The sequence below is a fragment of the Dama dama genome, chromosome 25, assembly GCF_033118175.1.
Source record: "Dama dama isolate Ldn47 chromosome 25, ASM3311817v1, whole genome shotgun sequence".
Classification (NCBI taxonomy): domain Eukaryota; kingdom Metazoa; phylum Chordata; class Mammalia; order Artiodactyla; family Cervidae; genus Dama; species Dama dama.
The window spans coordinates 49021740-49042641 of record NC_083705.1 but is presented as its reverse complement, the minus strand read 5'-3'; the positions used below and the strand labels follow the sequence as shown (position 1 = coordinate 49042641).

The window sequence follows — 20902 nt, the reverse complement described above, 5'->3', positions numbered from 1 at the left end:
CCCACATCCATCTCTCTCAATTACCTCCAACTTCCCCATTGTCATTGCCACAATGGGTTGGTCTAGCCACAATCATTTCTTTCCTGGGTTACTAACAAAAGCCTAAATTCATTTCCCAACCTCCAGGTTTGATTCTCTGAGGTCACTTCTCCAATGCAGCCTTCACACCTCTCTTTCTCTCGCCCTACCATCTGCCTTCCCTTAGGCATTCCTACCCATCCTCCAGGGAATCAGTACATTGTCAATTTCTCTATGACCACCCGAAACTGAGTTACTAACTACTGTGTTCCAGAAGCAATATGTATTTGCTCTATCAAAAGCACTTCTCACAGCACTTAACTTTCTTATTCCTGGAAAGCAGGGACTCTTGTTAAAGACTATCACCATACCGTACAATACCGGGGACACACAAGACTACGATGTTTGTCATTTGCTTGTTACGACATACATGAGGTGACAGTGGTGGGAAACGGGGTCTCCTTGTCTTTGTTTCTAATGTGCATGGGAAGGCCTATAAGGTTTCAACAATAAATTTCGCTCTTCTCAGATGGTATCAATCATGTTCATTACAAGATAATGTTCTCTATCAAGTTACAGAAGTCTGCTTATACTTCTACTTTACCAGTTTCTACTCATAATTGAATGCAACTTTAAATTGCTAATAGGCAAGTACTGAGATAACTCTAGAGATTGTGACACAAAGAATTACAGTTATATATCTCCTAATACTAATCTATGTACCCATGCAACCTTGGAATAAACCCTCAACTATTGTTAACACACAACTGAAAACAACCTGCTAATATACTAATCAATATTTTCATATCCATATTCACTAAAGAAATTGTTTTGTGGTTTTCTTTTCATTGATAGTTTTGCTATTTGGATTTTCCTGATATCACAGTATGAGCTGAGCTTTCCTTCCATCTTCTTCAATGTTCTAAAAACAGTTTCAAACTTTTTTGGAAGTGACACAAAGTCAACTTTCTCCCATAGTTATTGGCCTATTAAAATTTTCTGCTGTAAGTGTAAGGTTTATAATTTTTGTTTTCATAGAAGCAACCCTCACATCCAAGTTTTTAAATTTCTCAAATAAAACATCAGTACTTATACCAACGCACTATAATTTTTAAAACCCCTTCATTCCTATAATAATACATTCTTTCTTATACCTAATGGATATGTGCTTTTCTTTTCTTGACTTGCCACTTTTTAAATTGTACAGCCTTTCAAAGAAATCTTGCACTTATTTACAAATATTATCATGGTGCTATAGTTCTATTTTCGAGTTTATTAATTTATTTTACCTTTAATACTTTTTTCTGCTCTTTTAGAGTCAAGTGATTAGATTATATATATATATATATAGTTACCATTTATTTGGCACTACTGGGCCAAGTGCTAAGTGTTTTATGTGTGTTATCTCAATGACCCCTCGTCACTCAATAAGGCAAATATAACTGCCCTTATTTTAGACAAAGACACTGAGGCTTAAAAAAAAAGTTCCTTTGCCCAACAACAAAGTTGGGAAAATGAATAACTGACCCAAAATCTATCAGATTATAGAGAATGTTATTCTTAATTACCACTTATTAAGACATGAATTTTTAGCTCTTGATAAAGAATTGGTTACGTCCTGTAAATTTTTATTTGCAACAATTTCAATGTCATATTTCCAAATAAGGTGTTATTGTAGTTTTTCTTTTTTTTTTTTTCCTGAAACAAGTAAACTTAAGAGCATAATTATGAATTTTCAAGGTCTTTAAAAAAAAAACAAACCTTGAATTATTAATATAGAGTTTTACAGCAACTGAGGTCACGAAGTGGCCTAATTTGGGGGACTTATCAAGATTTTCCTTGTGCATCCCATATACATCTCAAAATAAAAGGTTTTTCAGTAACTGGCAACTTCAGCTTTTCACAGTGTTCTTTGGACAGATGCTCAGGCTGTTCTGAAGACCTGGCTGACACCTTGCACAAGCACAAAATCTGAATTTCAGGAGATAATCCTATGACTTCCAGTGTCAATTCCTTGCTTACCTTCCAGATCTCTTATACTCTTTTTTGTAGGACCTTTCCAGAGATGGTGATCTTCGGCTGTCCCGGTGCCTGTGTCTCTCCCGTTCCCGCTCTCTTAAAGGAATTAATACACAGAGCTGTTTTCAACAGAAAGACTCAAAAACACCATCTCTTTTCACTGAATTCATCTAAATAAATGGACCTCACCTCACCTAAGTATTTTACAGCACTATCCACTATGGGACATTTTTATTCACCCTTCATGTGTTAGAGGTTAAAGGAGCATTTCACTTTACGCAAGTTAACTACCTTAGACATTTCTTGCTGTTTTCTTTAAAAAAAAAAGAAGTCATACTTAATACTAAGCAATGAAGGGAATTTTATCATGATCTTCTCTTGAGACCTTCCAACCAGCCAATCATTCTACAGGGAAAACTTCAAAGGATTCAACTGCCTATTGATGTCTGGAACACTCTTAATTTTGTCCAACAAATAAATGCATATAATAAAGATTTGGACAAGGGTCTATAATGAAGAGCTCTAAACTCTTATAGGTTATACACCTGAGGTATAGTTCTTAGTCATCACTAACTACCATGAGACTCTAGACCACTTCACCTTTAAGTGCTGTTTTCATCAGGGAAAGGAAAAAAAAAACTCTAAATAGAGACACTGAGTTTACTCAGTGTAAAACTAGAATGCAGGATTTTAAACCTTCCAACATAAAGCTGGAATTTAGTAATAATGATAGTAATAACTTATGCGTCTAATCAATAAGTACAATGAGATCTGAAAAAAAAAAAAATTGGAATCCCAGTGGGTTTACATCAGAACTAAATCTAAAGGAAATAAATACTAGGTCTTAGACTGGGGCCAAAACATGCTTTATTAGCCTGAGTCCAGCAAAGAAGACTACAAAAATGTCTAAACTCAAAAATAGCCACCACCCCCCCAACCCAGCCACCACTTCCACTGCGGGGACACAGATTCAATTCCTGGTTGGGGAACTAAAATCCCATATGCCTGTCACACGGCATGGACAAAAAAGAAATAATAATTCCCTACCTATAGCCAAGTAGAAGAAATGTAAATTCACTGAAATCAAAACTTACAAAATTAATAAGAGATCTTAGATATTAACACAAAAATTGTTTTCCCACTTAAAAATCACCCCTTCCTCAAGAAAGACGTCTTTGAATAACACTTTTAACATATACTTAAGGCTCAGGTACACACCAGCTGTCCAAAGTAAAGTAGCCAGTGCTTGGGATTCCACATTCTTTATCTGATACACTTCTAAAATGACAGCTTACTTTTAGACAGCAAATCTCATCTAGTGAGTGGCATCACATGACAACGATATAATGTAATTTGTGATGGCATGGTGGCTGAAAAAAAACTGCCTCTATTTCCAAATAAAAACTCTATTTAAAGGATAGTCCTAATTTTTCGTTTGTTTTTGTAACATTTAGGGGATAGTATTTTGCATTCAAGGGTGGTACTTCTCATGATGACTGCTACCTCTGAGTGGCTATGAACTGAAAAGACCAGTATAAATCACTGTAATACTATATGATGAACCCATTTAAAGCAAGAAAAACGATGCTTCGGTTATTTTTCCAAAAATTCTTCCCGGTTTGGGACCATGAAGATATTCCCTAGATATACAATACTAGCTCTCCAATGGCTCCACACGGTACTCAACAGGACAGGTATGGGGTTCCTGTGCTGTAACACTGCTCAAATGTGGCAGGCCACTGCCCTGCTCCTTGCTGGCTGCCCCTTGCAGCTCTTCCTTTTCCCATTCCCTGGAGGAACCTGGATCTTTCACAACAGCAAATGCATGCATCTACTTCTTCACAAACCTTCTCTGGAAATAGTCTCCCCTGAAACAATCTTGTAATACTATTCACCCAGATTTCAGAGGAGGAGAAGAAGAAAAGGAAAAATGAAATCTGAAAAGCGTGGATGCACTTACCCCAAGAAGCCAGGGCAGAAGCAGCCAGAGGACAGACTGAAGAATTTGCATAAATTTCATCTAACTAATGCACAACTTTGTGAACGTGTTTTCTCCAATGTACTTTCAGAAGTTATGTACTAGCACTTCACAGGGTCCATGCTTGGTTCACAGAAGCATTCTATATAAGACAGTGGACTGACACTCTAAGAACCCCAGAGGGAACTGACTTTACTGCGGCTGTGACATTAAGGCCACTCCAGAGCAAACACCCCCAAGCACAACATCATAAAACAACTCCAGGGTAAATAAAGGCCATGTAGAAAGATAAGCTAACTGTCTAAGGTCCCCCACAGTAAAGGGGTTCTGGTTTAAGCTAATGGGGATTAAGGGTCATTTTTTCAGCATTTGATTTCACTTAGTGACAGGGATCCTCGGTTTACAGGACATCTGTGTTTCTTCAAGCTTAAGCCTGGATGGGAGAACTCAGGAATTTACAGCAGAACCCTAAAAACTACAGTACTCTCAAACAGGAAAAAAAAAAAAAAAGCCATCTGGAATGTTGAAGTTTGCAGCAAAATGTTTCCCCAAAGACAGGTTTAGTAACAATCACTTTAAGTCTGAAGAAAACTATCAAACTCTTTCGAGTTTAGATTTTCACCATAAAATTGTAAAATAAACCCTCACAGGCCTCTGCCAACTAATCCATCACAAAGGTAAGAACAAAACTGACAAGGAACAGTAGGTCATGCTGAAAAGACTTTTCAAAGTCTACCAACTCTAGTCAGCTTTAGCCCACCAGAATCGGTCACCCCTGCAGGAAATGTGTCACTTCTGCCTTCGACTGGGCATCAGGGAGAAGCAAAAGTGCATTTTCCTTCCAAACCTTTCAAGGCCTGGAAGGCTTCCTTCCAAACCTTTAAGACTGAGAATGAGTGCTACCATTTACTGGCAAAATGTTCTGTCAGAATCAAACACACAGCCGTGAGAACAACATGGAAACCAAGAAGCACATTAATTCCATAGGAGTCAAGACTCACTCTCTAAAAACCCAAGTAACAAGGTGACCTGGTTTGGGGACCTCGAACTTTTCAGCACAGAAGTTCCACAAGACAATGAAGGTGAGTGAACACACCACAGCAGCCAGAAGGAGAAGCACCATTACCAGCTTGACAAGTGGAAAACCAAAAATCTTCATTGATACAAACAGTTCACTGAAGGTACAAATAAATATTAGTAGAATCAATATGTGCACATTTTTATTTTTCCATTTAAACCAATGGTTCTTAGGTTTAGGGTAACAGACTCATACAATCTCTTAAGAATCTGCTGTAAGCCACTGATCTTCTTACAGAAAAAGATATATAAACATAAATTTTCACAAATAACTTCAGAGAATTTCTAGATACCCATCAATGAATGTCTGCTGGAAACCTTATTTCCTTGTAAATATAGATTTTTGGTCTTTTGGGTGGGGAAAAAAAAAGAAATTTAATCCGGAGTGCATTAATATGTTCTAAATGCAATTTTTTTTTTTTTCTAAATGCAATTTTATTTAGTATGCATAATTTCAATGCACCAAAATCAAATTAAAAGCTATTTTGAAAACTGTAACTTTGATAATGTATACCTAATATTATTTCATTTTATAAAGAAACAGAGCAAGAAAGCAAAAACATAAGATAAAGTTCCATTTATCCTAAAAATCAGGAAGCAAGTTCAGCTTGTTAACTAGTTGGATTCCTGACTGATTAACAGCGGCCTGCAGACCACCAATTCCAAAAGAACTCACAGTGCAGTAACCTGACAAGATGGTCATACTGAACATAATTAAATACAACGTCCACACAAACAAGATCTTTCATTGACCATCATTAAAATGCCGGATGTACTCTATAGTAATTGGCTTACATTCATTGAAATGAACCTGTGTTGCTAATCTGGGAATGCTTTTCAAAGTGGCTTTTTACCTGAGGTCAACTTCTTTGCTCATCAATTGTCTCTCCCTCTTTAATAAAACAGCCCTTTCCTTTCATAAACCGAAATGCACGGCTGGACCTTTTCGGTCTGGTTTGCTGAGCCGCAGAAATGGCCTGTGTCAGGATCTCCGCAACTTCTCTAAAAAACCACAGGTGTGCTTTACCTGCTCCGCTCGTAGCTCCGGTGGCGGGAGGGCGTGCGCCCTCGCTCGTGATCCGACCTGTAGCGGCTGTCCTGCCTCCTCCGGTCGGGGCTCCGGCCTCGCTCCCGCCGCTCCAGGGAGCGATGCCGCTCGCCCCTCCCGTGACTGTGGTCCCGGTGCCTGCGGTCGTCGAAGTGCTTCAGCCTCTCTGGGGACCGCCTCTCACTGGGAGCCTTGGGGAGCGGGTACGGAGGCAGGTGCCTGAAGTGAGGGCTACTGCTGTTACTTGCACTGGGCGGGAAGGAACTGGGGCTGTTCTGGAAGCCACTGAAGTTGGGAGGTGGGAAACTGTGGTGCGAGTACCCGGGCGGGTACTGGTAATTGACCTGCTGCGGGACGACCGGAGGCGGCGGCGGATGCGGCAGCGACGGCGGCGGCATCATGAAGGGGAAGGCGCCTTGGCCCGGAGGCGCTCCAGGGACTGGGGGGTTATTGGGACAGGGCAGCGGAGGCGGCATGGGAGGGAAACAGGGGGGCACGGGGAAGGGGGGCCTCATCTGGTGGTTGGGGAACGGGGGCCGGATGGGGCAGGGGGGAAGGGGGCCTTGCGCTGAAGGAGGCATGGGCGGAGGGAAGGGTACAAAGTCTGGTCTCGGAGGCAGAAAATTGGGCGCCGGAGAGTTGGAGAAGGTGGTGGAAGGGGCGCTGGGAGGTTCGTATTGGTATTGCACAGGAGGCTGCTGAGGGTGAAGCAGTCTCAGGTTTTGGGGCCTGAAGGCTGGTGCGGAGGGTCTGGCTCCATGTCCCCCTCGCCCTCGGGGACACCTGGGTCCTCCTGGGTGGAACGACATTCTGTGACTTTGGTGGAGGAAAGAAAAAGAGAAGAGACAAACTCACTATGTAAACAGCTTTCACCAATACCTGACCACCCCTTAGGCTGCTGGAATAGTCCACCCGTCTAATACTGAGTTCTCTGTACTGTCTGAAACTCCTCAGGGCCAACAAACTCCTCTTCCCAGGTCTCAGCCACTCAACCAAAGCCATGGTCAGTCCCTGGACCTTGTCACTTGCTAAGAGGCTCCACTTCCAGCATGATGAGGTCACATCCCAGAGTTCAACCATCTGCTACCGTGTCCTTCTTCAAGCTCCCGCCAACCTTGACCTCACCACATCATCCTGTCCACACACAGGATGTTTCTACACATACACTGAGCATCCTTGTGACACACCTTCCTTCCCACTCAGCACAGACTCACAAATTCAACTCAACATGTCCTAAAAGGAGTCAGTAACCTTGCCCTCCAAGAGAATACCACCTGCTCCTTTTTCAGTGTTTCCTATCTCATTGCATGCATGCATGCTAAGTCCCTTGAGTTGTGTCAAACCCTTTGTGACCCTCTGGACTGTAGCCCACCAGGTTCCTCTGTCCGTGGGATTTTCCAGGCAAGACTACTGTGGTGGGTTTCCATGCCTTCCTTCAGGGGATCATCCCAACCCAAGAATCGAACCCGTGTTTCTCATGTCTCCTGCACTGGCAGGCGGGTTCCTTACCACACGTGCCACCTGAGAAGCCCCTTCCTGTCTCAATAGATGAGACCATTCGTTGGTCTTCAAGTCGTACACCAGGGAATTACCTGACAACTTCTCTTCCCTTAACCCTTCTAGTTAAAAATTTATGCTCAAATGCCTGTATCATTTCAGCTTCATAGATACTTGAGTCCGTCCATTCCACACCATCCTCTCCTGCCTCGCTACTACTGTAATACCCTTGCAGGCCTTTCTACAACCAATGTCACCACCCCCAGGGTCTTGCTAGGTACCCTGCTCTCACACACGCTGTGGTTCTTTTTGGCAGGTCCTACAATGATTACAGGTCACCAGCTCATTACCTCATTTCACCTTTGATGTCTGCCTGACCTCAGAACGGCCAGTGCCATCAGGGCAGGGCTCTAGGATGGCTCCTTAACTGCTCTGGTTTGGGTTCCCGGCCATGGATATGACCTATGTTAACACATGCCCTCCTCCTCACAGATCTAAACCCTCCCCACCCCAGATGGCCAGTGTTTGTTCCTCCCTGGTTGCCCAAAAGGATTGCCATTACTATCAGACCACTCACCATGCACTGCCTTGCATCGTGACGTACTATTTGAATATGTCACATTTTCCACAGAGAATATAAACTCTAGAGAACAGAGAGAACAAATAGATATAAAAATGTTTCCCAAACTGCTCATGCTAGACAATATTTCTGTGATTATCTTAACACTGATTTTGCATGCTCCAATGCAGTTAGCATACTAATAAAATTAAGAGCATGCTGAACTAATGTTCACAACTAATTTTTAAGATGTCCTAAGTACTTTGCCAACAAAGGTCTGTCTAGTCAAAGCTGTGGTTTTTCCAGTAGTCATGTAGGGATGTGAGAGCTGGACTACAAAGAAAGTTGAGCACCGAAGAACTGATTATTTTGAACTGTGGTGTTGGAGAAGACTCGAGAATCCCTTGGACTGCAAAGAGATCCAACCAGTCAGTTCTAAAGGAAATCAGTCCTGAATATTCATTGGAAGGACTGATGCTGAAGCCGCAACTCCAATACTTTGGACATCTGATGTGAAGAACTAACTCATGGGAAAATGCCCTGATGCTGGGAAAGATTAAAGACAGGAGGATGCAACAGAGGATGAGATCATTGGATGGCATCACCGACTCGATGGACATGAGTTTGAACAAGCTCCAGGAGCTGGTGATGGACAAGGAAGCCTGGTATGCTGCAGTCCATGGGGTCGCAGAGAGTCGGACACAACTGAGCAACTGAACTGAACTGAAGTACTCGTCTCTATGACTCAAAAAATCAGTAGCTTAAAAGACTGGAAACTTAGGCATATTCCCTCTCTAATCAGCTAAAAGACCAGGGAGGGAAAAATCATTTCTGCTCTCCCACTCTACTTTCTTTCTCCCTCAGGGAGACTAGCATTTAAATTCAAACTTAACTATAATCTGGTCAACAAAACAGTTTTCTTTGATTCTCATTCTCAGTCCTTCCCACTGAAGAATGTTATGAAGAACAAAGTTTTCCAAATATTTGGGCTTCAGCAAAATGTTTTAAAAATCCAAACAAACATTAACTACAGAAAGTTTCTATTTAGAAGCATCTTCCTAGTCTTTCTAACCAAAAGTTTTACCAACAGGCTTAAGGCAGATTTTCAAACGGCTCATGAAAATAGTTTCAGATTATTTAGCCTTATCAATCACTGTGCTTAACAGAAAGTAGACACCAAATAATATTTCATTAATGATTACCAAGGGAACACTTCATGCAAAGATGGGCACAATAAAGGACAGAAATGGTATGGACCTAACAGAAGCAGAAGAGATTGAGAAGAGGTGGCAAGAATACACAGAAGGGCCGTACAAAAAAGATCTTCATGACCCAGATAACCATGATGGTGTGATCACTCACCTAAAGCCAGACATCCTGGAGTGCGAAGTCAAATGGGCCTTAGGAAGCCTCACTACGAACAAAGCTAGTGCAGGTGATGGAATTCCAGCCGAGCTATTTCAAATCCTGAAAGATGATGTTGTGAAAGTGCTGCACTCAATATGCCAGCAAATTTGGAAAACTCACCAGTGGCCATAGGGCTGGAAAAGGTCAGTTTTCATTCCAATCCCAAAGAAAGGCAATGCCTAACAATGTTCAAACTACAACACAATTGCACTCATCTCACATGCTAGCAAAGTAATGCTCAAAATTCTCCAAGCCAGGCTTCAAAAATATGTGAACCAATAACTTCCAGATGTTCAAACTGGATTTAGAAAAGGCAGAGGAACCAGAGATCAAATTTCCAGCATCCACTGGATCATAGAAAAAGCAAGAGAATTCCAGAAAAACATCTACTTCTGCTTTATTGACTACGCCAAAGCTTTATGACTATGTGGATCACAACAAACTGTGGAAAATTCTTTGAGAGGGGACTATCAGACCACCTTACCTGCCTTCTGAGAAATCTGTAGACAGGTCAAGAAGCAACAGTCAGAACCAGACATGGAACAACAGACTGGTTCCAAATTGGGAAAGGAGTACATCAAGGCTGTATATTGTCACCCTGCTTATTTAACTTCTATGCAGAGTACATCATGAGGAACACTGGGCTGGATGAAGCACAAGCTGGAATCAAGACTGCCGGGAGAAATATCAATAACTTCAGATATGCAGATGACACCATCCTTATGGCAGAAAGCGGAGAGGAACTAAAGAGCCTCTTGATGAAAGTGAAAGAAGAGAGTGAAAAAGTTGGCTTAAAACTCAACATTCAAAAAACTAAGATCATGGAATCAAGTCCCATCACTTCATGGCAAATAGATGGGGAAACAATGGAAACAGTGACAGACGTTATTTTCCCGGGCTCTAAAATCACTGCAGATGGTGACTGCAGCCATGAAACCAAAAGATGCTTGCTCCCTGGAAGAAAAGCTATGACCAACCTAGACAGCATATTAAAAAGCAGAGACATTACTTTGCTGACAAAGGTCCATCTAGTCAAAACTACGGTTTTTCCAGTAGTCATATATGGATGTGAGAGTTGGACCATAAAGCTGAGCACTGAAGAACATGCTTTTGAACTGTGGTGTTGGAGAAGACTCTTGAGAGTCCCTTGGACAGCAAGGAGATCCAACTAGTCCATCCTAAAGGAAAAATATCCTGAGTATTCATTGGAAGGACTGATGCTGAAGCCAAAACTCCAATACTTTGGCCACCTGATGGGAAGAACTGACTCACAGGAAAAGACCCTGATGCTGGGAAAGATTGAAGGCAGGAGGAAAAGGGGACGATGAGTTGGCTGGATAGCATCACACACTCGATGGACATGAGATTTTGAGCAAGCTCCAGGAGTTGGTGATGGACAGAGAAGCCTGGCGTGTTGCAGTCCATGGGGTCAGAAAGAGTCGTACACAACTGAGCAACTGAACTGAATGATTATCATTCAGTTCAAGACCCTCATGATAAACCTGGGCCTAAACAGCCCCTCCTGTCACCACAAGCTACTGAGGGCCAAAAGAATCAGGCTCAAACTCCATGCTTGGCATTTAAGGCCTTCTGCAATCTGGACCCAACTTCTTCCAAGCTAATCCTCCATTAACTTTCCCATGAACTGCCTATCATCCTGCATGTGTGCTAAATCATTTCAGTCATGTCCACTCTTTGCGACCCTATGGATTATGGCCCACCAGGCTCCCCTGTCCATGGGATTCTCCAGGCAAGAATACTGGAGTGGGTTGCCAGGCCCTCCTCCAGGGGACCTTCCCAACCCAGAAATCAAACCCTCCTCTCATTATGTCTCCTGCATTGGCAGGCAGGTTCTTTACCACTAGGGCCACCTGGGAAGCTCTCCTATCACCCTAGATGTTCCCAGTTCCTAAAATATGAAGTATTATCATCCAGCTTATTCTTTACTCCTGGTCTTCTAAAACCCCTCTCTGTGACTTTGCCCATTGAATTTTTAACCCATCTACCCATGTCAAATGCCACATCTTCTGTGCTGCCTATCTTGGTTCCCTTTAGGAAGTAATCCCATTCCCTCAAGACTTTCGTTGCTCTTAGTCTGTACTTCTTTTACAGCACTTACCAAAGACTGCCTCATATAATACTCATGTGTGTACATGTCTTAACTCCTCCACTAGGTTATTAGCTCCTTGAGAAATTGGGTTGACTCATAATCACTTCTGTATCCTTCACAGCCCCTGGCAGAACATCCTGCACGCAGTAGGTGATCGGTAAGTGTTCACTGGCTCACCATGTGTTTCTATGTTGCTACTGGACATTTCCCTACTGAATATATCCACATCCACAACAGGTCTGCATTACCAAAACCAGACAAAAAGCAGGCCTTTTCACTGATTCATGCAACATTTAATGAGCCTAAACAAGTGGGGCATGGTCACAGGCCCTGATCACTCAAAGATGAGTAAGGCACATAGTAAGCAGGGCTCCCGAAGCCCAGAATCCATATGCAGATACATTTTTTTAAAAATTACATAATGTGATAAACACAAGAAAAGGGACATGCACAGAATCCAGGGGAAACACAAAGGAGTGTACTGAATCTAGAGGTGGACAAGAGTCAGGATGGCCAATACTCCTGTACTGTGTGTTCACTGTTGTTGAACATTCACTATTAGGTCCTCATGGATATTTCTAGAAATAGATATCTGAAAACACTGATTATGAAACTGACCTATTAAAGGCACAGTCAGGCTGTGTTGTGGATGTGAACTTCAAGTCAAAACTCAAGGAACTCACTGCAACTGGAAAAATAATTATTTTCGGCGTCTGCCTCCTCTTAAGTTGCTGTTTGGAAGCAGGGAAACTAGGGGAGTCGTTTTGCAATTAATATGTGCAGGAACATCAGTCTTTATAGAAAGAGTTGCAAAGTGTGACTACATTTCTATTAACGCGCTCCTCCACCACCTGAATTCCCAGCCCGGTCACTTCTGTCTGGCTGATCCGTAATTGCGTGTTTCCCTGTTTACATCTCCCGCCAGATAGTGAGCCTCACGATGTAAACTTACAGTCTCACTCTCTGCCCGAGATCCCGGCGGCTCCAGGCCTGGAGCACCACATACGCGCCACAATGAATGAAAGGTCTCATTTTTCACTACTATTTATTTTCAGGGTCCGGGCCTAGGGTCCCTTATTTTTTTTTTTTCTTTTTTTTTTCGCCCTTCGCTGCAGATCTGAAGAGGAGCTGCCGGATCCTAACTCCCAGGCGCCTCTCGCCCCAGCCCCAGACGCCAGCCCCGTTGAAATTCGGATACTTGGAAACACTCCCTCTTCCAACACCCACAAGCTGACCCTTTTACCTAGAAAAAGCTCTCGGGCTGCGAGGTCGCCGTTAGAGTAAAGCCAGACTTATAGTGTAGCCTCCAAGACCGTAGCACCGCCCGCGACTCCGGAACAGGAAAGCAAGAGAATTAAAAAGCAAACCTGAGAAAGCCGGACCGCAAGAGGGGATGCTCTCGGGCTCGCCGCAGCACCTTGTGCACGGTGATTGGTGCTTCAATAAGAACGATAGACGTCTAAGCCAATCGTTCTCCTCGAGTCTCCGGCGCCCGCCTCCTGCCCCTTTCCTCCTCCAATCAGAAACCACAACCGGGTGAACGCGCGTTTACTCCCGGGAGAGGAGGCGGGCTGCAGCTCCGGCTCCTGAGGGAACCTCAGCTCCGGCTTTTTGGGGCTCTCACGCGCGCGAAAACATGAGTGAATCCGGGGGACAGCGTGCCCGGCTCCGGCGCTATCCTGAGCTCCCGGTGTGGGTGGTGGAGGATCATCAGGAGGTGAGCGGGCGGCTGACGGGCCTGGGGCAGGGTCCGCGAGGACTGAGGAGGCGGCGGAGCCTGGAGGCCAGAGAGAGAACCAGAATCCGAGCGAATTGCATTGCTGTGGGGAAAACACCAGGACGGCGAGCTTGGAAGAATAGGCCTCGACATTTATGCGCCGCTTGTTACGAGTCCGACAACTCAGTGAACCCTTGCGGTTTGCCCAACATCCCACGGCCAACAACTAGTGGCTTCGGGATTCGAATGCGGGCAGTCGTAACTGCAGGGCCTCGAGTCCTTAACCTGCTCATAACAGGCTTGCTGCTGTCTCCCGGCCTCCCCTTCATATTCCTGTGGTGTAGGTGGGAGGCTTCTGTTGAGAAGGTGCACTGTCATCTGTGAAATGGGTACAGAGTAGCTCTCAGAGCCGTTAGTAGTATTGTGTGAATAGTGTGTGCATGAATCTTTTAACACGGCGCTATAAAGTTATTTTTCTGTTTTTTGTAGTAGTGCCTCTTTAGCTAAAATGGTGCCCACATCTAGATTTCTGGAAGCCTGCGAGAGTCCCATGATCGAAGACTTTCTGTTTTTGATTGCTTTAATAATCCTTAGCAATTCTGTGGATGTTAAAGAGGAAGAGGCCGATTCCAGATTTGCGGATGAATAAAGAGAATAGGAAGGAAATTTAGTTTCTCAGGACCTACAGATAGTGTGCCTAGGTCTGAGAGCAAGCATGGGGTAGGTGGTGCGTTCAAATTCAATCTTAACTTAGAACTCTAGAGACTGTAACCAAACAAAGAGCCTTACAGGGGACCTAGCCCAGCAACCAGCATCCAGAAGGTGTGAGAAAGACGCAGAGACCCAGGGTAGCTTGAACACATCTTTTACACCAGAGTGTGTGTTAACCAGGAGTTCTTTTTTCTTTTTTTTCCTGAGTAACAAAGCTTATTTCCTCACATTGTTTTTGAGTTTATGATGGGGGTAACATGCCAACAAGAGATGCCCATTAAAGTTTTCAGAGATATCAGTCCAAAGTACTGAGGAAAAAAATAAAATTTGAGCTGATTATCTAAACCATCTGTAATAACAAATTGCATATTTTCCTACTTCACAACTTCAGTTCAGTTCAGTCCCGTTCGACTCTGCGACCCCATGGATTGCAGCACACCAGGCTTCCCTGTCCATCACCAACTCCTAGAGCTTACTCAAACTCATGTCCATCGAGTCAGTGATGCCATCCAACCAGCTCATCTTCTGTCGTCCCCTTCTCCTGCCTTCAATCTTTCCCAGCATCAGGGTCTTTTCCAATGAGTCAGTTCTTCACATCAGGTAGCCAAAGTATTGGAGTTTCAGCTTCAGCATCAGTTCTTCCAACAAATATTCACGACTGATTTCCATTAGGATTGACTAGTTGGATCTCCTTGCTGTCCAAGGGACTCTCAAGAGTCTTCTCCAACACCACTGTTCAAAAGCATCAATTCTTCAGCCCTCAGTTTTCTTTATGGTCCAACTCTTATATCCATTCATGACTACTGGAAAAACCATAGCTTTGACTAGACGGACCTTTGTCAGCAAAGTAATGTCTCTGCTTTTTAATATGCTGTCTAGGTTGGTCATAGCTTTTCTTCCAGGGAGCAAGCATCTTTTGGTTTCATGGCTGCAGTCACCATCTGCAGTGATTTTAGAGCCCAAAATTAAAGTTTCTCACTGTTTCCATTGTTTCCCCATCTATTTGCCATGAAGTAATAGGACTGGATTCCATGATCTTAGTTTTTTGAATGTTGAGTTTTAAGCCAACTTTTTCACTCTCTTCTTTTCACTTTCATCAAGAGGCTCTTTAGTTCTTTGCTTTCTGCCATAAGGGTGGTATCATCTGCATATCTGAGGTTATTGATATTTCTCCCGGCAATCTTGATTCCAGCCCGGCATTTCACGTGATGTACTCTGCATAGAAGTTAAATAAGGGTGACAATATACAGCCGTGACATACTCCTTTGCCAGTTTGGAATGAGTCTGTTCCATGTCTAGTTCTAACGGTTCCTTCTTGGCCTGCATACAGATTTCTCAGGAGACAGGCAAGGTGGTCTGATATTCCCGTCTCTTGAAGAATTTTCCACAGTTTGTCGTGATCCTCACAGTCAAAGGCTTTGGGGTAGTCAATAAAGCAAATGTTTTTCTGGAACTCTCTTGCTTTTTTCTTCACAGCTTGGGTGTGCTTCAAAGTTTTTGTAGTTTAGCATTGTTTTTCAGCCTGAAGTTGAGTATAACTCATGATTTCAGTGCCAATCCTGAACATGTGCATGTGTCTTTTACAGGTTCTGCCCTATATATATCGGGCCATTGGCTCAAAACATCTTCCTGCAAGTAATATAAGTTTTGTGCATTTTGATTCACATCCAGACCTCCTTATTCCTGTGGATATGCCAGCTGACACTGTATTTGATAAGGAAACACTTTTCGGGTAATATGTGACTTTGTTAATGACCTTTTTGTGTGTCTCAAATACACTTTGCAATAGATGATAAGCAGTTAAAAGAAATAGTTTTTGCTAAGCTCGTGAGTTTTGCTTTTGTTTTGTTTGCCTTTTTTATTTTATTTAGAGCAAGTATGGACAAACTTTCTCAACAATCCAGATAGTAAATGTTTTTTAATTTATTTTTTAGTTGAAGGATAATTGCTTTACAGAATTTTGTTAGTTTCTGCCAAACATCAGCATGAATCAGCCACAGGTATGCATATGTCCCCTTCCTCTTGAACCTCCATCCCATCTCCCTGCCAATCCCACCCCTCTAGATGGTCACAGAGCCCCTGTTTGAGTTCCCTGAGTTATACGGCAAATTCCCATCAGCTCTCTATTTTATGTATGGAAATGTAAGTTTCCATGCTACTCTCTCTGTTCATCTCACCCTCTCCTTCCTTCCCCAGATAGTAAATATTTTAGACTTGCTGACCATATGGTCTCTGTTGCAGCTATGTATTTTTGCCCTTGTAGTATGAACTCAGCTGTAAGCACCATGTAAACAAGTGTCAGTGGCTGTGTTCCAATAAAAATTTATTTGGAAAAACAGGTGCCCAACCAGTGTTTGCCAACCTTTGCTGTAGAATATAGAATTTTAAAAATAGAAGACTTTAGAAATCATCTGAGCCAATTCTCTCTTCTCCCCTTAGAAGTCTGATATGGAGGCACAGAAAAATGTGTCTTGAACTAATAGTTCAATAATCATATGTGCAACACATCTTTAATTTGTGTATCCTTTCTTCCAGTATTGAATCCCTCCAACCTCCCTATATGTTTTATTTTCAGGTCACAGATCCTATTGATTTTCCATTATATAAAACCATAGTGAATGGTGACTTACCAAGCGTTCTTCAATGATAAAGTTCCCTGAAATCCTGTCATTGTCTTTTTACTTATGTATTTATTACAGTGTAGCCTATTCCTACAAAATAAAAAGTTATGTAGCAGTTATTCTCCTGTTATAATAAAAAATTTAAAATATAGTGCTTGTGTGAATTAATTTTAACCTACTGCATTTCTTTTAGTTGACTCTAAAACTGGCTCAGATCACTCATCTCTAAAGAAATGTGGTAACTCTACCAGTGTCCTTACTCTCTTTTATATTTAGAGGTTTTATATTTTATAAATTGAAAAAATTATGAAGCAGTTATGATGACTATACAGTTAGTCATAGAATAATAGTTTTAAATTTTTTAGTCTCAGGATTTCTGTATACCCTTAAAAATTCTTGAGGTTTTTTTTGTGTGTGTGGGTTATATTTAGTGATATTTACCATATTTGAAATTAAAACTGAGGCGTCTTAAATATTAATTCATTTCATGGGACTTCGCTGGTGATCCAGTGACTAAGACTTTAAACTCCCAGTTCAGGGGGCCCAAGTTTGATCCCTGGTCAGGAAACTAAATCCTATATGCTGCAACTAAGATTCCACATGCTAACTTAATAAATAAATAAATAAATAAAAATATTTTTTAAAATGTTAATTCATTTCAAAATAATAGAACTTTATATGTTAGCATAAATATTTTTATGAAAGACAAACATTTTCTAAAGCAAAAAAAATTAAAATGGTAACAGTACTTTAATTTTTGCAGTTTTTTTAATAATTTGTTTTAATTTATTTATTTTTTAATTTAAGGATAATTGCTTTACAGAATTTCATTGTTTTCTGTCGAACCGCAACATGAATCAGCCATAGTTTGCAGATCTTTTTAATACTTGCCTTTATAGAAAACAACTGAATACCCAAGATTCTGCATTCAGTCTATTACCATATATTGTTTTGGTGGAAGTATATGAAGAAAATTGAGAAGTATTTTGATAGCCTTCCCAGCTATTGTGTGTGTTTAGTTGCTCAGTCGTGTCCAACTCTTTGTGACCTTGTGGACTGTAGCCTGCCAAGCTCCTCTGTTCATGGGGATTCTCCAGAAAAGAGTACTGGAGTGGGCTGCCATGCCCTCCTCCAGGGGATCTTCCCATCCCTTGAACCCAGGTCTCCCGAATTGCAGGCAGATTCTTTACCATCTGAGCCACCAGGGAAGCCCACCTAATTGTGAATATTCTTTAATACTATACCAAAACTTCACAAATGTTCATTCCTTAAAACTTAGTTGAAGTGTAGAATCCAGCATTCACATTCAAGCCTGATCAACTGTGGTTTATCAGTCAGTCTTCATTGTAAGAAAACTGTTCAGCTTTTAATTCAATTACAAGTGCTTTCCCTTGAGACAACCATGGTACTTCAGAGTATATTGCAGAAATGCTTTCTGTGTACTTCCTGTTTTGCCACACAGATTATTTTAAAATGTATACTCAGGATCAAGATTGAATAAAATCATGAAAGACATTCTCATGCAAAACTGGATGGGAGTGTGGGGCACTGGTGCTTGGTATTGATGAGTACAGTGATAGCTAGTAGAGTTTGGTGCCTTTGCCTTGATTAATCTTAGAACATCAACCACCACTGTTTTGTACTGTCAGCATATATGTCAATACAATGAAAAAGGGAAATAATGCCTTGGTGTTATTAGGAAAACAGTTTTGGTCTAGTGGTCACACTGAAAAGGTCCAGGAAACCCTGCAAGGCCCCTTGGACCACACTTTGAAACCTGCTATCTTAAAATATTCTTATGAATGAAATTACATTTGGAAAAACCCACTCACTAATAGTTCTTATGCTTTCTCTCTGTTTCTTTTCCAGAGAATTAAGTATTGAGAATTGGATTATGCCTGCAGTTTATGCTGGCCATTTTTCTCATGTAGTATGGCTTCATCCCACATGGGCTCAGCAAATCAGAGAGGGCAGGCATCATTTTTTAGTAGGCAAAGACACTTCTACCACAACAATCAGGTAATTTCCTCATATTCATGTGTATGAAAGGGAGTGGATACTTCTTTCTTGTTTTGGAATCCCTGTAATAACTTATAAGTATCTCTACACAGAATTGGGGTCAGATTAGCCCTCAACTTTTCCAAAAAGAGTTGTTGAAACACCAGGAACAAGTTGATTTTTGAATAAAATGATCTTCATCCTCTGGAACCCTGGCTCTGTTGATAACTCCATTAAATCATTGGCGTACCTTATACAAATGTATTTAATAATACATTTTATTATTTTCTTCAAATGTAAGTGTTGTCGGCTGAGTTTAACAATTAGCGTTGAAAAAGCAAAATTATCTCACTTTGATTTTTTTAATAAATTCAATGGTTTAAAAGTTGATTCAAAATTTTATCAATATGATTAGCTTTTGATAATTATGTAAATTAAATAACAGCATCCTTTGACTTGAGTTATATGCACAACTATTTCTGTTGTGTAAGTTGTTTAACCAGTGTTTTGTGTATCTTGTGATACTGTACTATCTTTAGAAATACCAGAATGTTCTTGGCTTTCTAAATTCTCTTGTTATGGAGTGAATGTTTTAAGCAGTGGAATCATAACTTTTAGAACTTTTAGAGGATAGTAGAATGAAATGGTAATACATTGAAAATGAAATGCAGTCTTTCTCAATGATACTTTTTATTTCTGATTTATTAATGATATTGATAATAAAAGTTATACATAATACTGGCTTATATGAAATAGTGTTAGGGTTTTTATTGAGTACTTCAATGAGTAGGCCTTATTTAACCTGTAACAGGTTTCTGCAAAATCAAATCTCAGCAATCTGAAACAGACATTTGAAACTCACTGTGTAATAATAATATTAGGATGATATTGATTATCATGATTTTAGTTAATCCTGCAAATAAAAATTGATGAAAGAGACACACATATAGGTATGCAGCCTGAGATGTGTGTGTGTGTGTGTGTATACAGATATGAACAAAGTAAGATATTCCTCATTAAAGAAAAATACCCATCTAAGTTGGTGGATACAGCATTTGTCTTAGGGTGGTGCATGCGTGCTAAGTCACTTGGGTCCTGTCCATCTTATTGCAACCCTATGGACTATAGCCCACCAGGCTCCTCTGTCCAAGGGATTCTCCAAACAAGAATACTGGAGTGGGTTGCCATGCCCTTCCCCAGGGGATCCTTCCGACTCAGGGATCGAACCCATGTGTCATAGCTCCTGCATTGGCAGGCATGTTCTTTACCACTAGCAACACCTGGGAATCTTAGGGTGGTACAGCTGTTAATAAGCTTGGATATTGGTTTTGTTATGTCATTAATTTTTTTTTAAGAAAGTTATATCTTTTTAAATATAAGGCTGTATATGCTGAAGAGGGGTGGATGAGAAATAAATATTAATACCATCATTTTAAATTGGATAGGTCCTACCCCTGGAAGAGCCATTTGGTGTCACTGTTCAAAGTACTTACCAAGGCATAATACAGTTGAAAAGCTAAGAACATGCTGATATGTCTAAAATAAAAAATCTGTAACTTGTGAAATGCTGCACAGGATTTTTTTAAGTTGCTTTACATATTAAAATATTATAGTTATATAAAATTTAATAAAGCTTTGAAATATGTCAGAGGGAGTTTCTACCAAGAGATATTATTTCCAGGTATAATTTTTCTCTCAAGTGATTTTTTGGATGCAGTTCCAGCTGGTATGACAGAGATCCAAAGCACTAGTTAAACAGGATCTTTCATTTCTTTTCTCCAGTTAGAGTTTACCATGTGCAGTCCAGGGCCAATATGGCAGCCCTACAGTTAAACCCCAAAAAATTTCTATCTTTTTGCTCCACCCTCTCTAGAGTGTGGCCTCTGAACTCAGAGTCCAAGTGGGGTTTGCTGCTACCATGTTCACATGCCAGTCAGTGGGGAGGGGAGAGCAAGGCTTTCTCTACTTCTCTTACACTCACGACTTCTGGGCAGAGCTGAGTCAACTGGCCACACCTAGCCGAACGATGCGTGAGTGCGTGCTCAGACGCTTCAGTTGTGACTATCTCTTTGTGACCCCATGGACTGTACTGTCCATGGACTTTTCCAAGCAAGAATACTGGAATGGGTTGCCATTTCCTAC

General features: G+C 41.4%; 2 protein-coding genes across 9 annotated transcripts in view; one reads left to right on the top strand and one right to left on the bottom strand.

Moving 5' to 3' along the window:
* Nucleotides 1-13105, bottom strand: part of DROSHA (drosha ribonuclease III) — a 122027-nt gene extending 108922 nt beyond the window's left edge. For 3 of the 6 annotated variants that reach the window (XM_061129286.1, XM_061129290.1, XM_061129291.1), the window contains exons 1-4: nucleotides 12957-13090; nucleotides 8215-8280; nucleotides 6120-6956; nucleotides 2041-2133 (exon numbers count right to left, since the gene is read on the bottom strand). In XM_061129286.1, coding sequence (XP_060985269.1) covers nucleotides 2041-2133; nucleotides 6120-6956; nucleotides 8215-8231 — 947 coding nt within the window. In that variant the 5' untranslated portion in view covers nucleotides 8232-8280; nucleotides 12957-13090. Of the gene's footprint in view, nucleotides 1-2040; nucleotides 2134-6119; nucleotides 6957-8214; nucleotides 8281-9558; nucleotides 9735-12956 lie in introns of those variants that run through there. The other 3 variants (XM_061129289.1, XM_061129287.1, XM_061129292.1) reach the window with 3 other exon arrangements.
* Nucleotides 13106-13272: 167 nt separating this feature from the next.
* Nucleotides 13273-20902, top strand: part of C25H5orf22 (chromosome 25 C5orf22 homolog) — a 30079-nt gene continuing 22449 nt past the window's right edge. For 2 of the 3 annotated variants that reach the window (XM_061129284.1, XM_061129283.1), the window contains exons 1-3: nucleotides 13273-13430; nucleotides 15728-15873; nucleotides 18632-18781. In XM_061129284.1, coding sequence (XP_060985267.1) covers nucleotides 13350-13430; nucleotides 15728-15873; nucleotides 18632-18781 — 377 coding nt within the window. In that variant the 5' untranslated portion in view covers nucleotides 13273-13349. Of the gene's footprint in view, nucleotides 13431-15727; nucleotides 15874-16075; nucleotides 16142-18631; nucleotides 18782-20902 lie in introns of those variants that run through there. The other variant, XM_061129285.1, reaches the window with a different exon arrangement.